Raw genomic sequence first — 23,726 nt, forward strand, 5'->3', positions numbered from 1 at the left:
TCCAAAACGTAGGAAAAAAATGATAAAATAATGCAATATGTTCATTAGTTTGGAAATTTCCGTTTTGTTTGTTCTCGGAGTTTTTGTTATTTTACTTTTTTGGGGAAAATGTTAGACATACATACTAAACAAAACAAGTGTTTGTGACCTTTCAAACTTCAGAAAACCAATTCGTCGGTATTGACATGGCAAACAGAATACTTTTTATTTGTCAATTTATAGATCTTTAACAATATGCTTGTGCCAGCGTCCTCGAATTACTCCCTAAGACAAAACTGGTCATCAAAGGCTTCATTTGTTCTATTAAGGTCCTTTCTAATTTTATACTCAATTCAGATATATATTAAGGCTTTGAAAACAATTTGATAACAATCATTCCTGATAAAACTTATCCCATAACAAGTGTTTTGCGCATGCAAATCCTTGTTTTTGCACTAATATCTATATAAACATATGCGCTTATTTACATAAAAATACTGCTATATATTTTTCCATTAATAAAATTTATTTTTTAAAAACAATTGTTTTCCTTTTATCGGTAGGATTTAGGAGATGAAGTGGATTTTTAATTTAACAATTCATGTTCAAACATTCAACATAAGTATCTCTGAAAAAATTATCAATATCAAAACAATTGGAATATTATATAAACTAAAGTTTATTTGAAGAAACATTTAGTGATTAGGGAGAGACAACTCGAGGTAAAACATGCAAACTGTGTGCATTGCATTATCTCTAAAAGGAGCAAGAATGGGTGCTATATAAAGCATGACTACAATGCGAATTCACATTGTAAATATATATTCATTATTTAAGGAATGACTTTAATATTTTTTCTGTTTGTGAAAAAATAAATCAAAAAGTGAGGCACACTGAATAATCGGCTTAGTGGGTTATTTAAAAGTGTGCACCATATTTTTGTTTATGTAATACCGAATAGGCAGAATTTTTTGTATAGACATTCCTAATAATTTAATTCTAAAAAGCTGTAAATAATGGTAAAAACGTTGATGACGTCGCGATAAATGACAAACTTATGTGTATGAGCTGATAGACAAAACACTGTAAAAATTAAATTATTCATTATTTAAGCACATCAAACTTACTTGGCTCATAATAGTCATATATTCTGACTGGTGATGGTTGCAGCTCTGCCACTCGATCAGTTCGCACAATATTCAGTGATACACATTGTTCCAGAGCATCAAACTAAAATAATGAAGACATGTTAATTAAAATAGGTGTAGTAATCGAGGGAAAGGGAAATAATCTCATTTAAAAGAAGATTGATAAGTTACGGTTGTGTGCAGAGCAATCATTACATAAACTGGGCGCTGTGTGCATCATATGAATTATATAATACAAATAATTAGGTTTTTAGAGATTTGAGGGAAACATAAACATGATAAACAACAATAAAAAATCCGAGAATATTCATAAAAAATCCAAAATAAAATAAGAGTGTTTAAGAGTGCATTTAAAATGGTAATAAGTCCAGACTCATCATCACTGTTCGACAGCCATATTTAAATTATCATGTCTATTTTGTTTTGAGTCAAGTGATTTCTGAGTACATTCAATTATCATAATTATCAAAGGTAACAGGTTTTAATTTAATACACCAGACACAAATTCCGTCTTCATTAGACTCATCAGTTACGCTCTAATCAAACTATACAGTCGGAAAGACAAACAAGTACAAAGTTGAAGATCAGTAAATTTTTAAATATTATTTATACAAGATACATGCATTTCATTTACGTATTGTATACATACCTTGTCAAAATACAATACTAGCTTTCTAAATAATTCTTCTTTTCGTTTATACTCTGGAGCTAAAGTAAAATCAAGAGATTCATAATCTGGTGTCATTCCTGATGGTATGCCAATCTCCATTATAGACATTCCAGTTTCACCTTCCTGACGCCATCTGTTTTAAATTGAAAACAAAGATATTTGTTTATTTCTAATTTAAATTCATTATTTCAGACATGATTATTCAAATACGTATTATCACAACCATGACCTTACTTTACTTTTTTCTGTCAGATTTACCCATATTAGTGCGTGTATTTGAACTCCTTCACAAAAAAAATGATCGAAACTGTTTTCCCATCTAGCATTTTGAACTGTTTACCGTACAATAATGAGCTTGTGAGCTTTTTTCCGGTTTTAACGACTGTCCTATAATATAGGTACCAAATCAAGTAAATTTGATTGGATGATTTTTTTAACTCAAATTCACGTGATATAGTAAGTTTGCATTTGCCTGAAGCAAACCTGATCTTAGATGATTTAGCCTGTTCCCTCTATGCTCATTGGTGAATTGTTATTATTTTCATATTTAGAATATGTGGCTCTATAATTTTTTAGTTATACTAGCTATGATTTATTTGTTCTAGCACTACAAAAGTCAAAAAGTCTGAAAAGACCAGTTTTTGTCTGAATTTGCATGAATTTTTACTTGACATTCTTAATTTGTCTGCATAATTTTAAAAAATTCTTGACATAGTATTAGTTTGTCTAAAAAGGTTCTTGATTTTTCTTGACAAGTGTCTTGACAGTATTAATATTGTCTTAAAATTTCTCGACACTTCCTGTAACATCCGATAAGAGTCTGGATTAGTCTCGACCAATTCTTGACTGTCTTAAATTTGTCTCGATCTGTCTTGTTATATTCTTGACATTCTTAATAATGTCTGAATATGTCTTGACATATTCTTGACATTCTAAATAATGTCTGAATATGTCTTGACACATTCTTGACAGTATAAAATATGTCTTGACACATTCTTGACAGTATCAAGTATGTCTTGACACTATTTTAACAGTATGGATTTCGCCTGAACGGTTTATGAAATCTTTTTGGTTTGTGTGGCTAAAAAAAGCGGAGGGGGGCTTTCGTGTTGGTCAAATAATTGTTCTCATCTTGATTGAAACTGTATTTTTTTAGAACAACATAAAAACATTTTTTTTCATATTTGGGTGTTGAATTTTATTATTTTTTATCAACAAAAATTTGTGATAACTCATTTCCTGAAAAGATAAAAAAAAATGTTTAGATCCATATTATGTATGTATGTTTGAGACCAATGAAATCATTGATTAAAAATTATAAAACTCAACACTCAAATTTGAATAGTAAATAGAAATCATTGATGGGACCCATTATGAATACTTTTTTTTATTATTATTCCTGGAGTAGATAATAATTTTCTTTTACTCTTTGGAATGTTTATGGCAGGTCAACTGATAAGTTGTATGGCTGATTACAGGTAAATCAGTAATTTCTATTTGACAGTTGCGTGTATTCTGGGGTGTGTTATAACTTAGTTCCATGGGGAACATCCTGTCCATGTATAATACTTAATATATATTCCAACAAATGACATTACACAAATTTTTCTTCTGTTAAATGAATGAATTTTATATCATAATAATTTGCTATTTATATAAACCACATTTTTGTACAATAATTATTTACCATATTAACATTGGATATTATGACCGTAGAGGGAAATATGTCTACCGTATGATTGGTTTTAATCATTTAATTAATAAGATTTAGGAATCAAAATTTGTATTTTTTTAAATAACCCACATTTAAATTGTTTTATATCAACACACCCTCATTTAAATTATTATATACATTAGATTGCATAGCCATACATTGTATTTGCATTTGTGAAACTATTTAAATACCCAATTTTCAATTATTTTACATGTTCAACTTTCATATTTGTTGTAAGGAATGTAACTTAAAAACAACAGTATATTATGTAAAGAGAATGAAAGATCAAAGTTATATTATGAATAGTGGTCATGATTTTTAAAACTCAGACCTGTCAAGTAAATTTAAGACACATTTCAAAATATTCAGAATATGTCAAGCCAATCTGAGAAAGAATAAGAATGTCGAGAATATGTCGAGAAATTTCAAGACAGTATTCAAATGTCAAGAATTTGTCAAGAAATTTTAAGACCATATTCAGAATGTCAAGAATATGTCGAGTAAATTTCATACAAATTTGATATAAATGAGAAATTGTCAAGAAAAATTAAGACACGAGTCATACTTTTGGAGAATGTCAAGTAAAAGTTCATGCAAATCAAGACAAAAACTGGTCTTTTCAGACTTTTTGACTTTTGTAGTGTAGAATAATGACATTTTGGACACTCACATTATCTAAACAGCAGTTGTGAAACTAGACTGATGTCGAGTTTAACCTTGAATTAAAGCCAATTCTGTCCAATTAATTTCGCAAAATAATAACATACCTTCCACAAACTTGAAGCCTTAATCCTTTTGTTGTTTCTTCTGATATTGTGGTATTGATATCAAATGCTGACGTTTTAATGTCATCAGCAGTGTAGAAATAAACAGCAACCTAAAAGTAAGAGATTTAAATTCAAATTATTCATTTAAAAAACGGTGAAACAAGTGTTCTTCATTAAAATGTTTAAACCGCTTTTCCCGATCAGTTCCGGAAAACACTTGATCCTTTTTTTATTCAACACGATTAAAACTAATTACACTTTATACATTGTTATATGAATGAATAAAATTCTTCTTGTTCAATCTCAAATTTTATCATTGAAGACAATTAAATCATATTTGACTAAAATTGTCACTTTTGTTTAGATATTCGTTTAACAATTATGAAAAATAATGCTATTGGTAACAATTGATAGTATTTTCTGACTAAACAAATAATCGAGACATACATATACCTAAATGCTTTCAATAATTTCCTGTATATTTGTGTATGAAAACAAATGCTTTTTAAACGGTAATGTCTTTTTTAATTTGTATAAGATTAAGATATGCTGTGACGAAATAATTTGTCTTGTACATCATGTACATAATAATGTAATTGTAAGGAATATATAACTCACTATTCCTGTTGTAATCTCAAATTAAGAGAGAAAAATAGGTCATGAGGATTTGTTTGTGGAAAGAGCTGTTGATTTAATGAATAATTCATTTTTTAAGGTATGCCTGTCCGTTTATTGCTAGTTATATGCTGGATGCTTATACTTTGTAATCAAAGGCAAGTTTTATTGGCCATATGCTGATTCATTCTTACCTCCGCTAAAGAGACTCCTTTGCCCTTTGCAAATACTGTGAGTTCCTCTACTCCAATTGGAACCTAAATAAATATATCAAAGTACACATGAATAAAAATTAATTTCAAACTATATATTTGTAGATATAAGACTAGTATAAAAAGTCTACATCCAAGGACAAAAACAATACAATAGCTGCTAGTTACGATATGGTTTAAAATTATGATCAACCATAAAGCCAACACGTAGCTATAAAAAGAATCATGACAATTAAACCGACATTATAGAGTGAAGCATACAATAAATGCATACATCTTAAACTAGAACATTGGAAAACACTTTTATTAAAGTCTTTAGTAATATAAGGTGTTCAGAATGCATGCGTATATATATACTGCTTCAAATGCGACAACAACGTCATACTATCGCTTAAATACAATTTTGATTTTAGTTAAAGGCTGTCTTGTTTTAATGTTTTCGAGAGTTACACAGTCTATAATTTTCTATATTGTGTTTCATTTATCGTTGTTATCTTTTGTGTAGCCATGTCATTGTCATTATATCTCCCACATTTAAGTTTAAATATCCCTTGAGTACCGTTCATCTCTTTTGGAAATAAAGTAATCAAATATATGCATACATGATGTTTTTGTTTAGCAAAACAGTAAATTTAGTAGGAATGGATGAACGAAATTACAACATGATCTTTCTCAACTTACCTCAAATACTTTCAGCACTAGGGCATTATCGCGAGTAATGATATGTTTATCTTCAAACTTTTCACCTTTAAGGCTTTTAATTGTTATTTCCATGTTAAAGTCATTAGAGTATATCTCCCCAGCAAACTCGGCTAAAGCTTGTAATGCAATAATTGTGTCCTGCAATATATTTAGAATATCGATATTATTCTTGTGTTACTAAGGTAGTAGTTCTTAGTATATAAATTGAATTTTATTTTTACATTATCAAATTGATATTGATGTAAACGATACATCTTAAATGAATATATCATCCTTAAATTTATAACTTTTACACGGAGACTATTTATAACACGGATATCAAAACACAATATGTGACGTTCCTGTTCTGTACATGACCCACCGATAGTGTGAACATAAAATAATCATAGTGTCCATTAATTTTCATGATGCTGCATCATTTATAAAACCTGTTAAAATAACACATTTATTCATCAAACGAGAATACAACTTTATAAATTACGGGAACCCTGAAATCGGACAGTTAAAATTCATGGAGGCTTAAATGCCAAAAACAGAAGAAGATCTATGAAAAAAGAGGGATACACCCAGTGCAGCCGAATCCATATAAAACCAACTATTATTTGATTATCTTATCATTAATCATTCATATTTTATCCACAACAAGAAGAGTTAGATAATAAAAAAGATTTAGCAAAATCTAGTCCTTTGTGTTGACGACAATGCAGCTGTATTTAATATCCTTCTATTATTATCAAGTGTAGTTTAATGAAAGTATAAATCAAATGATCCTAATCTATCTTTTCCTTATTTTTGTTGTCGAAAATCATCTATCCTTCTTAATAACACCATACCAATAAGAGTCTCGTAAAAAAACAAATAAAATTATAAATGATAAATCTATCTTTTCCTTACTTGTGTTGAGCAAAATCCACCATTGGGATTTCGTTGTGATGTCAACCATCGTAGTACGGGTAAACCATTTTCAACATCCATGTTCATTGCATAGTTCATAAGAATATATGAAGTCAGTTCAATATCTATAGCATTTGACTGACTGTGAGGAGGGCTCCAATTTGAATATTTTTTTTCGTTTGACTCTTTAGCATTATGTTTCCAGTACCTTGTGCCATCTAAAAAAAGAAACAACACCATTTGATCTAACACAACAACAGCCTAACGCAAAACAGATTTATTCATTCAGACGCAGTATTAAATAAGTTATAACCATGTGAATATCTTAACGTTTAACCAGTTAATGGCCTCCCCCATACATGTATATCCTGGAAAAATCCTTCCTCTCTTACTATTCTCTTTTATATCCCACCATACAATATTGACAACAATGTTACTTTAGAATTTTCTGTCAACAAAAAGATAATAAACTTATTTATATATGGTCATCATCCCGATGCCCATGTCTGTGTTATTGTTGAGTTATTCAAATTTTGATGTTTGGATTAAAATACTCAATCGGAGCAATGCACTTGAATTTTCACTCTGGTTGCGACTGCCACACACTGTATTCGAAATATAGATATGTTAGTGACAATAATTCGTTTGTTTTTTGCATTACTATGTTTTTTTGTAGGAATATTACCTTCATCTACAGCCAACATCTTCAGTCTTTCTAATATGATGATTGATTTTGGACTGTTTACAAGTTTTAAAGCATACGATACTATTGCCATTTCGTAAGTGTCAATCAATCTGTCAACCTCTCCCTCAAGGTACGTTGTTGCCCGTTTAATAGATCTTGCAGTTCGGTCACTGGCCTAGAAAATGATTGAACATACATATCATTAATGATAAAGGTGAAGAAGAAAATGTTTTATTTTTCTATAAAAATCTTTGGTTCACAGCAATGGTTTCAACTTTATGTCTACGATTGTCTCCTATACTTAACATGAATAAATTGTATGCTGACATTCAGGTTTAAGAAATCTCCTATCATATAGAGCATCAAATTTTTCAAAATGACTGCATTGAAATAGCCGTCAAATTTCAATTTGAAAAGACAAGAAAGAAAAGTGGTGTTTACCAACTATTAATTTGTATTTAATAGGTACGTCTTCTTAATAAAAAAAACATATTATATTATTTTTTTAGGTTGCAGCTTTTTTGTAACACGTACATAAAAAGTATTTATGGGATTTCGACTTGACAAACATTCAAACAAAAGCGAAACATTATTGAGTATTAATGACAATACGTATAAGTTGTATTAATTTCATGATTTGTAACTCAAAAAGCCATATGTTGACGTCTGGTTCTCTTTTACTATTGTGTTGTTTCATTGATTTATATCAAATATCTCCGTAAATTATTTAAATTGTTATAATTTTGTTTATCTTACCCCTTTAATAACATCGGCTTCTTTCATCGCAATCAATACAAATGCAGTTAAAGATCTCTCACCTGCTGCTGACCCGCCCTGTAATTATATCATAAGAATCGTGAATCTTATATATTGTATATATGTTTAGTTTACAAATGATTATTCCATTTGTTTTTTTTAAATGTATTTTTCTTTCAAATTGACATAGGAAGAATTAAAGAACCTTAGTGAGCACGCTCACATACCCCACGTCCCCAAATTGGCATTGGAGAAATTAAATAAGTGTAAAAAAAAATGTATAAGAAAAAATAATGACTAATAATTTCTAGTCAATATGCACATCATGCACATCTACATAGTATTGTCATGAAATTCTGTTGTGTGGTTTCAGAAGAGTTGAGATGACAAACTGTTGTAGAAGTACATTGAAGCAAATGAGTTCAAAGGGGTGTAACTCCTAGAAAAAATTTCCCGTCGATATGCACAACTGCATAGTATGTCCTTATTATCTGAAAAGGTTTCGTGAAATTCTGTTGTGTGGTTTGAGAGGAGTTGCGATGACAAACTGTTGCAGTAGTACATAAAAGTAAATAAGTTCAAAGGGGCGTAACTCCAAGAAAAAAAATTGAATCGCAATTTCCCGTCGATATGCACAACTACAAAGTATGTCCTTATTATCTGAAAAGGTTTCGTGAAATTCTGTTGTGTGGTTTGAGAGAAGTTACAAAGTTGAGAAACAGGACTGACGGACGGACTGACAGACGGACGGACGGACGGGTCAAAAACATTATACCCTCCGCAACCCGTTGCTTGGGGTATAAATATGAAATTCGTTCTATAATTTCGTAATATGCTATTTTGCTTTAATTTAATTGGATGACGATACCACCATCATTATTTTTTATTTTAAGTAAGAATAACTGTCATGATAAATTTTAAACCCATCACATATATATCATTTTCAAAGCTGGGGCATTTACTAGTTCTGTGGATTCATTATTATTCATTGGATACCAATTTTCGTGGGTTTCGTAAGTACAGTGAACCACGAATTCAAATATTCAACGAACAACAATTTTTTTACGGGGACTGTATGCAGTGATTGTCAAAACCACGAAATAAAATATCCACAAAAAACGCAAGTTTTCCTCAATCCACGAAAATTAATACGCATAAAAATAAATGAATCTACAGTATTTTAACGTAGTCAACATACCTGCATAGCTTTATGTAAAACTTTACCGGGTTCTTTGAATGTTCCAATTTCTGTTTGTTGTAATACAAGCCAATCAAGTGCTTTATGGAATAATTTGTCGTCAATGAATATATCGTCAGACGCTTGAGCAAAAGATTTCACGACAAATGCAGTAAGCCTACAAAAGAACAATTCAATGAAATTTGATGTGACTGTCATAATAGTGAGAGATTTAGCTAGCTATAAAACCAGGTCCAATCCACCATTTTCTACATAAGAATTAACATGCCTGTACCAAGTCAGAAATATGACAGTTGTTATCCCTTCGTATGATGTGTTTTATCTTTTGATTTTGCCATATAATTAAAGATTTTCCGTTTTGAATTTTCCTTGAAAATTCAGTATTTTTTGTGAATTACTTTTTTCTCTTGAGATCTAGCAAACATATTTAACCAGCCTTCCCCAAACAGGAGCCTGTGCTAGTCTTTTGGTTTTATTTAAAAATGTTGATTTACTTCTATGTTTTAGATATAAGTTAGGCATCAGGTTATCTTCTCTTTAACACATTCCCGTATACCTTTCTTAATTTTATTAGAAATTCACTCAACAACTTATAACTTGAAAATAAGAACAACGACCAATCTTTAAAAACAACTGCTCAGATTTATATTGTAATGATTGATAAGCCATCAAAGAAACTTTTTGTATTTTACGGTGACTTCACCTTTTTCCTTTGCGATAATTTCATTTTGACTTTCCATTTTTGAAGTTTGATTGTTTGGTTATTGTTTGTAATATAATAGCATGATTTACGTTGTTTTTACCCGTAACTTTCCTTTGTGTTTTAAACTTACCATGTAGTGCCAGATTTATCGCTGTTTCCAAAAGCACTAAAAGATCCATCGTCATGTTGGTAAGTAAGTTCTCTCTGATATCCTAAAAGTTAAAATATCTTCTAAGTATAATAATAATTAAATGCAGCAATGCAACGCTGTACTTATAAATTGGGATATGAAACAGATTCAATTATGTTAATGACAGAAACTAGTTATTCTTTTGCATTTAATAATCGTTTTGGGTAACTGAATGAAGGTATTTTTAAAGAGCGACAGAAGTTTACCAATGTTTAAATCTAAGAAATCCATTAGGGAAAGAGTAACATAGGCAACTAATACAAGCCAAGATAATTGCATAAACGTTTAATTCTATTTGACTGGGTTTATATATGATTACTTTTTATCTGAATCCCATTTTGAAAATTGTCCATGTCTACGATTAATTATATTTGAACATATGAAAGCATCAGCTGATCAGAAGTTATCGTTTGTAGATGTGGTTTATAAGTATTTATTGTTTCTCGTTTTTTATATAGATTAGATCGTTGGTTTTCCCGTTTGAATTGTTTTACACTGTCTAGTAATTTTTAGTGCCATGTATTGCTTGCTGTTTGGTGTGCGCCAAGGCTCCGTGTTGAAGACCGTACTTTGACCTAGCTATACTGGTTCACTTTAACAAATTGTGACTCGGATGAGATGGTTGTTTCAATGCCATTCTTACAGCATCTTCTTGCATTTCTTACCTTTTATCATATACTCCTTTGAATCCGAATCCATTTTAGACGATAGATTGTTTGTCACATTCAAATATCTTCGTACAAATATATTTGGTGCAAAATTTAACATGTTTTGCTCTCCACAACCATAAGGCATTTTGATTAATTTCTCCAAACCATTAATTGAAGGTCCCATTAAATCACCTGAAAGTAATCAAAATATATACATACTACATTCCCTAAAGATTGTTCCGGTTCCGGTTTTGTTAATGATGATGGGAAATTAAATCGCCAAATTTAACATTCATCGTTAATCAACTTACTCATTCATGAATTTACTTTGAATCTTTATTTCTCAGAAAATGTTTTTAGAATAACGAACGGTAAACAAATGGCGTGCAATTGGAGGGTTTTATTAGCTATGAAATAAGTTTTAGCCCACCATTTTCTTCGGAACGAGTTTGACTGTCCTTTTGGAACTTTCGTTCCTCTTCTATACTAAGTGAGAAAAATTATAGTTGTTTTTTATTCATTCTTTTTGTTATTATAGTCGAGCATTGGATTTCTCATAATTCATAGGATAAAATAAAGTCAGAATAAAGTCAACTTCGTACTTTATTTGACCGTTGAAACATTTTTATTTCATTTCGTTCTACACTAAAGAGTCTTTTGTAGATGAAAAGCGTGTCTTACGTGGTCATTTGGAGTATCAATGATCAAAGTCTTGACGTCTTGTGAACCTGATATATATTTCGTTATTGTTGCCTTTATATCTTACTTACCTATTACAGATGCTGTCACACGTCGTGAACCTGCAGTGGTATTGGCTGGGAAGGTAATATTTACTGTTTTATTAAATGTACCCACTGTCTTTAAGTCTATCAGTACAGGAATATTATATTCCTGGGCTGTTCCAGAAGGCTGCAAAATGGTAAATTTAAAAAAGTTATACTCATATTGATATTATTTAAGAAGCTGTTCAAATCGTTCGAACTGAATAACAGCATATATTGATCGTACAAACATTTGACGAAGAATTCAGGAATATTATGCAAGAAGCGGAGTTTGTCCAAATAAAGGCTTGTAATATGTTTGGAAATCTGTTGTTGAGTCCGAAGCAGAATAATCGACTGGTGGAAAAAGGTGTAAACTTACACTTATCGATTAAAAATCAAAATGAATTTACGTTAAACTAATGTAATTGATAAATCAGGTCATAATTGCACACCTAAACGTATCTTGGATCAACTTAACGATAACAGAAATAAAACTGTAAATTTTATAGATAAAGCAGTTGATTGAAATATAAAAACCGAAATTACAAATTAATTTACCTCTCAAATAGGCCCTATGGGATATTCATAATTTCAGTCTTTCAATATGAAGAGACGTTCCATGTACGATATTTGAATGAAATTTACATAAAATTTACAGAATGATCATGTTTTCCCAAAAATATTACATTATTTTTATGTTATTTTATAATACCTCTACAAGAAGATCCTTGTCTACGGCATCAGACGCCGATGCAGTCTGCGCAGTAACGGATATCTTCAACTGACCAACTGCAATAGGAACAATTGGAAAGAAAACAGAGCCAATTCCTCCTTTCATCAACTGAAAATGTAACACGATTTATAATTTTGAATAAGTGAAATGCATTTTAAATTATACCCCATTTTTACAACTGCTGAAGTCATCTTGGCTCATAACATCTAGCATTAGTACACATTACTGCATTGATTTCCCGGGACTTAAACTGAATTGCTACGTATTAAACACTTCTTATTTGTGATCAAGTAGATAAAGACGGCAGTAGTTTACCGGTGTTCAAAAGTCAAAAATCGAGAGAAATTACACCCGGGTTTCAAACCAAAACCGAGGGTAAGACTTCAACTATTAGAAGAAAACAGAGGAACAATTTGAACTTCGAAATGCAAAACAAAACAAAACGGCTACACAGATTTATACAATAAAACTACTGCCATATTTATGACGTGGTACCGTACATTTTAATACATTTTTGCTTGCCAAGGGTTTCGATCCAGTCGCCTTCGCACCACTCTTAGGGAATTAAAATAAAATTTCGGAGACGAGAATTGGTCGCAGTTGTAACTAGCTGCATCTTATCAAAAACCACCTTTAAGTCGATCACACGTGACTGTAGAAATTGTATATAAACAATTGTCACGTGCTAGTTGTGCAACAACTCTTTACCCCAAAACCATTGGTCGATATTTTGAGACAATTTTAGAGCTCTTTTGTAACTAATTGAAGTGCCGGGGTATTTTTCTAGCGCTAATGTTGGGATGTCAACATATATTTTAAGTCATGTTTCATGAAATTTGTAAACACTAAACATGACCATGCTTACACTCTACACTGAAGAGAGTTTAAGTGCTGCTTTTGGTCAAGCATGACAATGTCGGAATGGGCGTGACTTTTATCTTCTGGCAGTTGGCGTAGCACTTTAATCACAAATATTGGCTATATCTGCCAAGGGTACAGAAGAGCGGTATGGATCGTTAACCTTGGCTAGCGATGATGATTTAAAGATGCAAAATGGTTGTTTAATGGCATGCTACTCCCACCCCCTACTGCTATATGACAATCTAAAATCTAAAACTGAGATTGACAGATACATCAACTTAAACGTATGTTTACATTTAATGATTAATTAAATTTGAATTTATTCACAACAAAACAGAAGATAAAGTATAATAAACATCAGCATCATGTGTTGTTAAATAGAAACATATAAGATCCAACAATAAAACAATTCAAAATACATTGATCTGATTTTGATTCATCATTAGAAACCTGGAAATGGTATCAAAGGACAACCAGGACGATGTTGTACATAGTGTGTATGCATCAAAGTTCATATATGGATAAGACTCACCTTAATCCACCTGCCAACTTTAGCATGCATTCGTTTCCTTGCTCCAGAGCTGTATGTAATCTCATTTTCCATATCCATTTTTTTCTCCAATATCACTAAAACCTACAAAACATAATGTAAGCCACACATAAAAATGTTTTGTATGGAACCGTAGTGGTTGCTCTTAAACTTCGTACTTTATTTTTCCTTTATAACTTTTTGGGATTGGCGCGTCACTGATGAGTCTGTTGTAGACAAAATTCGCATCTTGCGTAAACAAAAAAAAATAAATCCTGGTATCTATGATGAGTTTAATTAAAACCTAGAAGGGACATTACTTCATTATGGTGTATACGTATGTCATTCAATATTTAAAGAACGCCAACGCAACAACTGGTAAGTAATTCAGCACTCATTACATAAAAAAATACATCTGCGTGTACGATCACAATCATCAATTTATTGGATGTTCTGATCACAGTAAAACTATTTTTTTGCTGCCTAATATTGAATGAGGAAATGTAATGTGATCTTTCTAATAAATTAACAGCCGATTATATTGAGTTTGTAGGTGAATGTAATATCTTTGGTTAACTTACTTACAGAAAGATATATTGGTTATCTCTCCGACTAATTTACTCTGAAAGGAGGATAGTTTACCTTACATAATTATGACTTCACGGTTCAGCTAGCAAGCAAGCTAATCATAGATATTACCTTTACCTACACACTCAAAGCAATCGGCTGTAACTTATCAAAGTTCAGAATTAGACAGTTGGTTGACATTCTCACTGTTGCATTGATAAAATTCATCTACAAAATGGAGTTATCAACTAGGGAATACTACTATTTATACATACCCATTCACTGGTTGCTAAATAATTGTGTATGTTGATCTGTAAAACTACAAGTTCTCCTCGTACAACTGAATATGGTAGTACCAATTGCATAAAGAACGGCATGAAAACATTCAACTGTAATCAGAAATAAACATTTTAACATAATAAAATCAATCGTTAAACAATTTAATTTAGTCTAGAATGTAACGCGTCTTCTGATTAACTAAAAGTGTTTTGTATATCAGCTCATAGTCGTAATTATAACAGGTGACCGTGAACTCCTCAACGTATTTTCATGATTTACTACGGCTTAAAATGGAATTTCGAATTAAATTGTAAGAAATGACTGTAATATATTTTCTACTTCTCAACAGTTACATAACAAAATGTGATGCACCCTTTTATATAACCCGCAAGGGCGTTATCCAGTGTGCACCACATTTTTATGTCATTCCTTCAGACAGAAAAAAAGTCACAGTCTTTTCTTAAAATTTTTTTAAAATTTTAAATGAAAAATGATTGTAATTTGAACTCGTTTCTTACACTTCTAAGATTATTTTTGTTATGTAAATGAAGTATTGGATGATATCATATGAAGTATAACGACGTACAATTCATAAAAATGTGAGTTGATACAAAAATCACTTTTTCTTAGTAAACTGCATTTGCGAAATGAACACAACACGTTTCTTGCTTGTCTACACCATATTTTTAAGAAAACAGAAATGCCGTTTGTTTGGGAAAAAATATTATGAGAAAAAAAACTAAAAACATACGTTTGATGGTTGAGCTGTTAGTCCAAGTCCAGACTCGGGATTGACTGCAAAAGCTGTTGCTACCCATGAAGTAATAGTATCTGGAACTTTAACGTTTATTGTTGTTTTCCCTGTGTCACTGTAAAACAAAACATAAATTTTCCAGATTTTTGTTCCGAGAAGGGTATAGCTGGTTGAATATTATTTCAGGTATTTTTACCAATTCATTAATAATTGATCGGAATTCATATTTCTAAGTTGGCAATTATAACTTCGTAATATTAAATTCAGATTTTGCTAACTATACGTTATCGTTATAATTCATTCTACGAAACATAATTCATAGTAAACAAACAAAACAGATATGAAAAAACAAAAAAACAAACAAAAAAAAACGGTAATACTAAATGTAGTTCGAGTTGTATATTGCTCTTTTATTCAAATTATCTAATTTAAATGATCAAATAATGAAAAATCACATTTATTTTTTAAGTTATATCTGTTGAAAATGAATATCATCTTACAATATATTTAAAGCTAAACAATAACAAAATACATTTTTCAACATTTTGAGATATCAGACATGCTATACGTTTCACATCACATGCAACATGCATCAACTTGTTTAATAAATACTCACATTTTAATATCATCTCAATTTGATTCCTACTATTCTCATTTTTACTTGTCAAACTTACCTTTCGGTAGCCAGGTATAGTGTCTCTCTGAACTTATACTATTCAGAATATGGAATTTTTAAAATTTGCAAAGAAATAGAAAGCAGTAGATAGTTATCCTGTTTACAATAACATTGATTTATACTATTTATAAAATATGTATGTTTTGACAGGCTCGGGCATTACATTTTGATTTGTAAAGTATGTATACTTCTTGTATTTATCTTTTATATATATTTATGTATACTTGGACTGCACTATATAGACAGGATGACATAGAAACGAGGATATATTTCTTACATATCTAGACAAAAAAGTTTTAACGCGTTGGTACAGTAACAATAAATGGTCATATGCAGTATCCATGATATCACAGTATTTAACTAAAGGCATATCTCACACATAAGACGTATCAAGCTAATAAATTTATTTAGCAATTAAAATAACAAGGAAGTGGATGCTGATAATATTTGATAATTTATGAAATATGAGATTCAATAATTGTTAATATCACTTTCCTGACAGGTGTTTAACATTATAATCAAGTAGTGTTTTTTTCAAAAAGTGTAGATATTTTCTTAATATACTAGTAACTTTTATTATATACGTTGTTAAGTATAGATATGTTTTGAAGCTTAAAACTATAGAACAATATAAGGACTACCCCCTGGTATTATCAACTCACGAAATAGTCAAATTACTCCATAACCAAGTCTCTGGAAATATCTTTCGGACACGTTTAATTGGTTCTAAAGATGTTTCCTGCATAGATAAGGGCCTTACGGAAGTCGTTGTGGTCGGTGGTAATGTTGGCATCACGAAAAGTCTCGTGGTCATAAATGGCGAATAGTACAATGGATCTTAAATAGAACATACAAAATCTAATGTATTTGCATATGTAACGGAGCTATGGACACCTGTCATACAAGAGGTCGGTTCAATAAGCTAGAGCACCAGAACACCAACCATGAATGAAATATGCATATAGGTAAACAAAAAAAGGATGTTAAGTATAAACTAAACGTCAAGCAACATAAAGCAAAAAGCAAAGCATGAGCGCATGTTTGATGTAAACAAAGGACAGAACAACAAAAAAAATCTGTTTATATATTTTATATGTATCTCCACCATCCTCCGCATTAAACTGTTGTCAGTTGAAGATATTCGTTATTTGAATCTGTGTCAAGCAATTACTCACGGAATCGTTTCATTTAGCCACATCCAACTTTCAGGAAAGTGTTTCCTTATTTGACTCGTTGGTTTTAAGACGTTAGGACGAATATTTTCATTTTCGAGATGATTTGAATGTTGATCCTGTGACATGCGTAGACCCTCATCGTCATTCACATCGCCATTCATATAGGCACTCACTTCATAGACATCGTAGTAATGAACTTTGAATATGCATTTGTATACATTTAAAATGAATATACTAACAGGTTAAATCACAAACATATTGAACTCAAAATGAAAATAAAAAATGGAAAGTCCCTAACCAAATGGCAAAATCAAACACATCAAACAAATAGATAACAACTGGCATATTCATCACGTGGTACAGACAATGTTGTATTTCTATAAAATGGTGGATTGAACCTTGTTATATAGCTAGCTAAACCACTAACTTGTATGACAGTCGCATCAAACCCCAATTTTTAGTGTAACTTATGGTTAAATCAAATTAAAGGGCTGAACAGATTTTCAATCCTATCTACCTGCAACATCTAACTTTTTTAAGGAGATTCACCTAGGTTTAGAGTTATATCTATTTAAAACATTCTCTATTTTGTATATGTTAACCCTTTCATGAATGTTCTCATGGTTTTCGTGGATTCTAGTCACTTAGCTTGATTTGATTTAGTATGAAGTATTAATCAGCTCCGACTATTAAAGATATTCTTAACATAAGGATATGCCCTAATTTTTTTTTGTACGAAACTGCGTAATGATATCATGAATGTGATGCATTGACAATAAAGATATGTGGCAAAGTTTTTACTAAATTAAAGAAAAGAAGCCAACAAAATACCTTGTGTATACAAACAAAATGAAGATACAAACAAAACAATTTAAACACACCTTATATCTTTCAAAAATCTAGTAAGTTTGTTGTCTTAAAACATCTGCAGAGTGACGGAGATACCTTAAATAGTATGTCCTATTTATAATTGAAGATGGGCATATAGTGATGTAATGTACGAAGCTTTCACCTATTTAATGACACATAGAACTAGCAGTATTATAACAATGTGTGTCTTAGAATGCAATGCCTTTCACTTATGAAGGATGCATTAAAGTGTATAAACTGTTACAACTACAAGACAATGCCTTTATTCTAACATAAATTAATTGTAGCATGCAATAAACATGATGCTGTTTGCAATACATGACATTCAAAAATGCATTAAATCAAAATTGCAGTTACAATCTTGAAAAGTAATTTGCCAGTAACACCAATAACATCCGTTTATTTATAAAAATATATGGAATAGGAATTCAGTATCCAAGTCCTTGAAAGAATTAGATGCATATAAAGACAGAATGATTGCTCTTTCTAAACGAGACTTGACTCACTCAGTCGTTTTGTTTATCCATAGCCAAGTTTCAGGGAATTCAGTTCGAACTTTTTTAACTTGCGACAAAAGTCCAACTTCATGTCTGCCTCCATCCTCCATGTAGTACACACGTGGCGTCCCTTTCAACATACATTTGAATTGGTTTGTAAATGACTATGATATTATTTGTCGTACAGTCACAAATCCAGTTTGCATTTTAAATGAAAGTCAACATGTTTCAATGGAGGAAAAAACAGGGATGTAATTTTATCCCTGTATTAAAATAGTTAAGTTCAGTACAATGTGATAAAAATCTAAACAGCGGACATATTTATCCACAATGTTTTTTTCATCAACTCACAGAGACCATCCACACAAACAAGTTGTGATAGACACGGTTAAAATGCTCGGAAAAGTCAAGCCAATTTGAAAATTAATCCTTCAAACACTAAACATCCGCAGATTGATGGAAATATAACAGATATATAAGTTTTTCTTGTATGGACGATTGGCGGTCAACCGTCATAAAACAGCATGGCAACGCCTTTTTTTCTGATATACATCAATTGATGCATACTATCAAAATGATGTTGTTCACAACAAATTAATTTCAAAAACAAATGAAGAGCTCTAGTAAAATGATTTTGCACTGAGACTAGCATTTTCAGTTGAACAGATCTCGAAAGACATGTTATAGATATATGTCATGTTGTTTCATTTAGTCAATGTAAGATCATATATTTGGGAGCAAAAATAAGAAACGATAGTAGATGTAATGTACATACTATGGATTCTTTTATTTTAGCAGTATCAATTTTCGTATATATTTCATATTTGAAAATTTTGGAAACATGTCTGTATTTTTTTTAGTTCGTTAAATACTTTACAATGTAGTTGCACTAGACCGAAGTCATCAACATTTAATGCTGTCCTTAATATAGTTGAAACTTTTATTAAATTGCGCCATTAGATCTATTTCCGGTATGTTTCCATCCTCTATGTTATACACACGTTCCTTTCCTTTCCAAAAAATGGATGTCTCCTTTTTGAATTGACCATGGAGTTCTGTATTATTGTTTTTTTGTTGTTGAAATAAGTATACCTTTTTACCAAAAAAAAAACCAGTGTTGCTTTTGTTATAACAAACACACTATAAAAAGGGAAAATAAAATGCACAAAAGATGCATTTCGAACACACATCAGATAAAAAAAGTTAAATTTACATAGGAAGGGAGATTAAAAAAACTAAAATTGTAAATAAAAGCTACCAAACTAAGTTACAGGGTGCAAACATGCGCATATATTAGATGTAACGAAATTAAAACACTTCAAAATACTAAATAAATATAACAGCTTCTATTTGTACTCGTTATATATTTACCTAAACTAAGAGCCGCATTTTACTATTCTGAGAGAGAGAGAGAGAGAGAGAGAGAAATATATATTTGTTTTTTAGCTGATGCAAGCAGCATTTACTCACGAAATTGTTTCATTTAACCATATCCAACTTTCAGGAAAATGTTTCCTAACTCGACTCATTGATTTTAAATTAACTGGAATATTTTCATTCCCGGGGCTTGAATCCTCCATAAGAAGACCATCAACATCGTCATATCCTTCATCGGAATCGAAGTAGTAGTGTGGGGTGTCTAATAAATCACATAATCACAATAGTTATCAAAGGTACCAGGATTGTAATTTAGTATGCCAGACGCCTGTTTCGTCTACATAAGATATTTATAAATTCAAACAAGTACAATGTTGAAGAGCATCGAGGATCCGAAATTCCCAAAAGTTGTGCCAAATACGGCAAAATTTTTTGCCAATTCAATTGCATAATCATTAACTAATTTTGGAAATACAATAATCAAATAACCAAAGATACAGTCCTTAATTAAATAGTCATGAAATATTAACTCTGGAATCAAATAATCACTATAAAAATTAGCCATGTAATCACATAATCAAACCCCTTTGAGGAGGCTCAGTTATCATTGGGAACCTACAGATGAGTATTTAGTAGGGTTAAAACCATACAAGGGGTTAAATAAATCTATCTGATCTATAAGCAGATTCTAAGTAGTTGAAACAGATATCCCTAGGTTAAGGTGAACATAACATTCTTTGCGTTTATCAAATGTTGTACGGTCAGACTTTAAAATAAATTTAGGAACTGTATAATTTTCCTTTTTTTTTTATATTTCAAGGTAAGCATAAAGTGATATTGTATAAATATACCGTTTAGACTGCTTGAAATAACTTTCAATAAGATATCTGATAAATAAAATGTTGAAGTCGTAAATATCTATGTTTTGACATTTCAGATGTTTAATTCAAAAATGGACGTTCGGAATTAATAAATGAAATATACTAGTGGCTGAAATAGCATCCATTTTTTTCCAACCTATATTAATATAAAGTATCAAAATAAATGAATAAAACAAATGTGTATAGGTAAGTACGATTGCTCTTTCTAACAAAATGGAACACACTCAGCCGGTTTGTTTATCCATTACCGCATTTGAGGGAATTACAATTTAAACTTGCGTCCAACCCAAACTTCCGGTTTGTCCTTATCCTTAATGTAATACACCCATTTATTTTCATTTTCGACATAGAATTATCTTACCGAATGTATCTTTGATATTAATTGGCATATGTCTTGTTTATATATGTCAAGTGAAGTCAACATGCTTACCCATTAACTAGAAACATAATAAGCCGTTAGCTTGATTAAAGTATCAAAAATGAAATATTGATATTTCAATGCATTGAGGAGTTTCATATCCCTATAATGGAATAACTATGTATACAGCGGACGTACATTTTTTTAGTTTAAATGTGTTAATGCAAATATTTGCATAAAAAATCTACATAGACTAACAACGTTAACGAATAGTGAAAGACCATGTTCGAATATTCGAATAAAGTAATGTGTTTTAATGCATCAAAACCAAACCAAAAATAGGTTTTACTGTATTTTAATAAGGAGATGCTGTATGTTTGTCATTGCCAACTATCCATTAGAGATCAAACGCAGTAAATGTTAGCAATACTAGTCATTCATATTAATGATTGTTGTTATTTGAATTCTTTTTTAAATCAAATTTAATGTGCATTTATTTTTAAATTTTGGTTGCAAACGAATCTTTTAGACATCATCGTTTAAATGAACAGATTAAAGATACCCAGGACTAAATTTTGTATATACGCTAAACGCGTTTCGTCTACAAAAGACTCATCAATGACGCTAAAATCCAAAAAAGTTAAAAAGGCCAAATAAAGTACGAAGTTGGAGAGCAGTTAGGAACCAAAATTCCTAAAAGTTTTGCCAAATCCAGCTAAGACCATCTATGCATGAGGTAGAAAAACCTTAGTTTTTCAAAATTCTAAATTTTGTGAACAGTTAATTTATATATTTAACCATATCAATGATAATTCATGTCAGCACAAAAAGTGCTGACTACTGGGCTGGTAATACCCTCGGGGAAATAATTCTAGCACGAACCGTACCGTCAAAAATTGTAAGCACAAGTTTATATTGATATCATTTACTTGTTAAATATTATCAGAGCATAATAAGGGTAGCCACGAGACAATAACAAAATAAATCAGCAGTCAAATGCCATTTTGATATGCAAGTAAATAAAAGAGACTGAATAATGAAAGAAAAACATTTCCATATGCACATGAAAATAATTTATAGTATATAGAATGAACAATATAGACCATGTATTTTTAATGCCATTGATTTTAATATGTATAGTATGTTTCTATATACTAGTAAAAGAAATAAGGATAACAATGCTGAACACAGTCTCAATACATGCATATATATGTAAACAAATGAAAAATAGATACAAGCAAAACCCCGCAGAAATTGCTATAATATAAGGCATGTGTTGTATGAACAAGCGCTTCTAACCACACAAGCATGCAAACACAACGAACTTTCTTTCTATCTCTTATCATAGTAAATAGGTGTGGATGCCGTTGGTCCAAAAATGTTAATGACCATCAAATAAGCCAGTATCATTTATTTTCGTTTCAAACACATTAAGTCGAAGTTGTATTCAATTAGTAATTAAAAATCACAAAAGTATGAATATGAAATTGAATAGAATTCGAACACAACCAACAAGTGAAAAAACAATTGTTTCGTATCAAATTATACGTCAAAAAGATGTGTTGTCGGCAGATGATCACTTTATTATTGTGCTTATAAAATTTTGAATAAAAATAGAATATTGAGAATTATTTTTAATCCGTAATTGTAATGTTTCAAACAAGTTAATACATTTGTAATATAAATGTTACAAAGAACGTGATTTAGAACAAACATCAAAATGACCTTTTTGACAGCTGGTTTTACATTTTTGGATCAACTAGCAAACATCTGCATTTTTAATAATATAAAACTCACGGCAGTGTTTTATTCAACCACATCCATGTTTCCGGGAAAATCTTTCTGACTCTTGTAACAGGTTTTAAACCATTTGGGGATGGTGGACCCGGTACACCACCCATACCACTAAAAGCAACTGGACTGTCCATCATCATTACTGGCATAGGCCGGACTAAAGCATAATTATTGAAATGAATTTATCGACTGGGATAAGACAGTTTATATAAACAAAATACAACAAAGACGAAGAGGGATAGGTATAAAGATAAATTAAAGAGTAGAAAGAAGTGTTGTGTTTGATAGCAAATTAACAAACGAGCAGCTTCTAGCAAGCGTTAATTAGCAAATGAATGCTATATCATGTTGCATAACAAAGGCTTTTGTAAGCTATGGTTTTAAAGATATTTGAATCTGGCACCAAGTATTATGCACTCAAACGTGATTAGTTTGAATTAAGCATTTAGCAAGTAGCAATTACAAAAATGTTACTGCAAATAAGTAGAATTTAATTCAGATTTTTTTTAGCAGCCGTAAACTCATGATGTTAGATCCTTATATTTTAATACTTTCAGCCATTCGGAACATAGCAAATGCTTTAAAACGATTACCCTATTAAAAAATCCTTCCACAACCAGGTTTCTGGGAATATTTTTCTAACTTTTGTTATCTTTTTCAATGTGCTTTGCAATGGTTGGGTTAGTCTTGCAGATTTCATTGATTTTTTTGCAAATATTCGCTCTTTA

At 30.9% G+C, this 23,726-nt stretch overlaps 1 protein-coding gene across 6 annotated transcripts in view; it reads right to left on the reverse strand.

Annotated features, from left to right (window-relative positions):
* LOC134696310 (CD109 antigen-like) overlaps window positions 1-23,726 on the reverse strand; it is a 53,855-nt gene that overhangs the window by 817 nt on the left and 29,312 nt on the right. For 3 of the 6 annotated variants that reach the window (XM_063558029.1, XM_063558028.1, XM_063558030.1), the window contains exons 18-34: window positions 17,222-17,417; window positions 15,368-15,485; window positions 14,613-14,726; window positions 13,774-13,875; window positions 12,360-12,488; window positions 11,654-11,792; window positions 10,899-11,075; window positions 10,174-10,255; window positions 9,341-9,497; window positions 8,143-8,220; window positions 7,387-7,561; window positions 6,702-6,919; window positions 5,787-5,945; window positions 5,088-5,150; window positions 4,279-4,388; window positions 1,777-1,930; window positions 1,107-1,209 (exon numbers count right to left, since the gene is read on the reverse strand). In XM_063558029.1, coding sequence (XP_063414099.1) covers window positions 1,107-1,209; window positions 1,777-1,930; window positions 4,279-4,388; window positions 5,088-5,150; window positions 5,787-5,945; window positions 6,702-6,919; window positions 7,387-7,561; window positions 8,143-8,220; window positions 9,341-9,497; window positions 10,174-10,255; window positions 10,899-11,075; window positions 11,654-11,792; window positions 12,360-12,488; window positions 13,774-13,875; window positions 14,613-14,726; window positions 15,368-15,485; window positions 17,222-17,417 — 2,274 coding nt within the window. Of the gene's footprint in view, window positions 1-1,106; window positions 1,210-1,776; window positions 1,931-4,278; window positions 4,389-5,087; window positions 5,151-5,786; window positions 5,946-6,701; window positions 6,920-7,386; window positions 7,562-8,142; window positions 8,221-9,340; window positions 9,498-10,173; window positions 10,256-10,898; window positions 11,076-11,653; window positions 11,793-12,359; window positions 12,489-13,773; window positions 13,876-14,612; window positions 14,727-15,367; window positions 15,486-17,221; window positions 17,418-23,001; window positions 23,156-23,726 lie in introns of all 6 variants that reach the window. The other 3 variants (XM_063558031.1, XM_063558033.1, XM_063558034.1) reach the window with 2 other exon arrangements.

Source organism: Mytilus trossulus, chromosome 14 (assembly GCF_036588685.1).
Source record: "Mytilus trossulus isolate FHL-02 chromosome 14, PNRI_Mtr1.1.1.hap1, whole genome shotgun sequence".
Lineage (NCBI taxonomy): Eukaryota > Metazoa > Mollusca > Bivalvia > Mytilida > Mytilidae > Mytilus > Mytilus trossulus.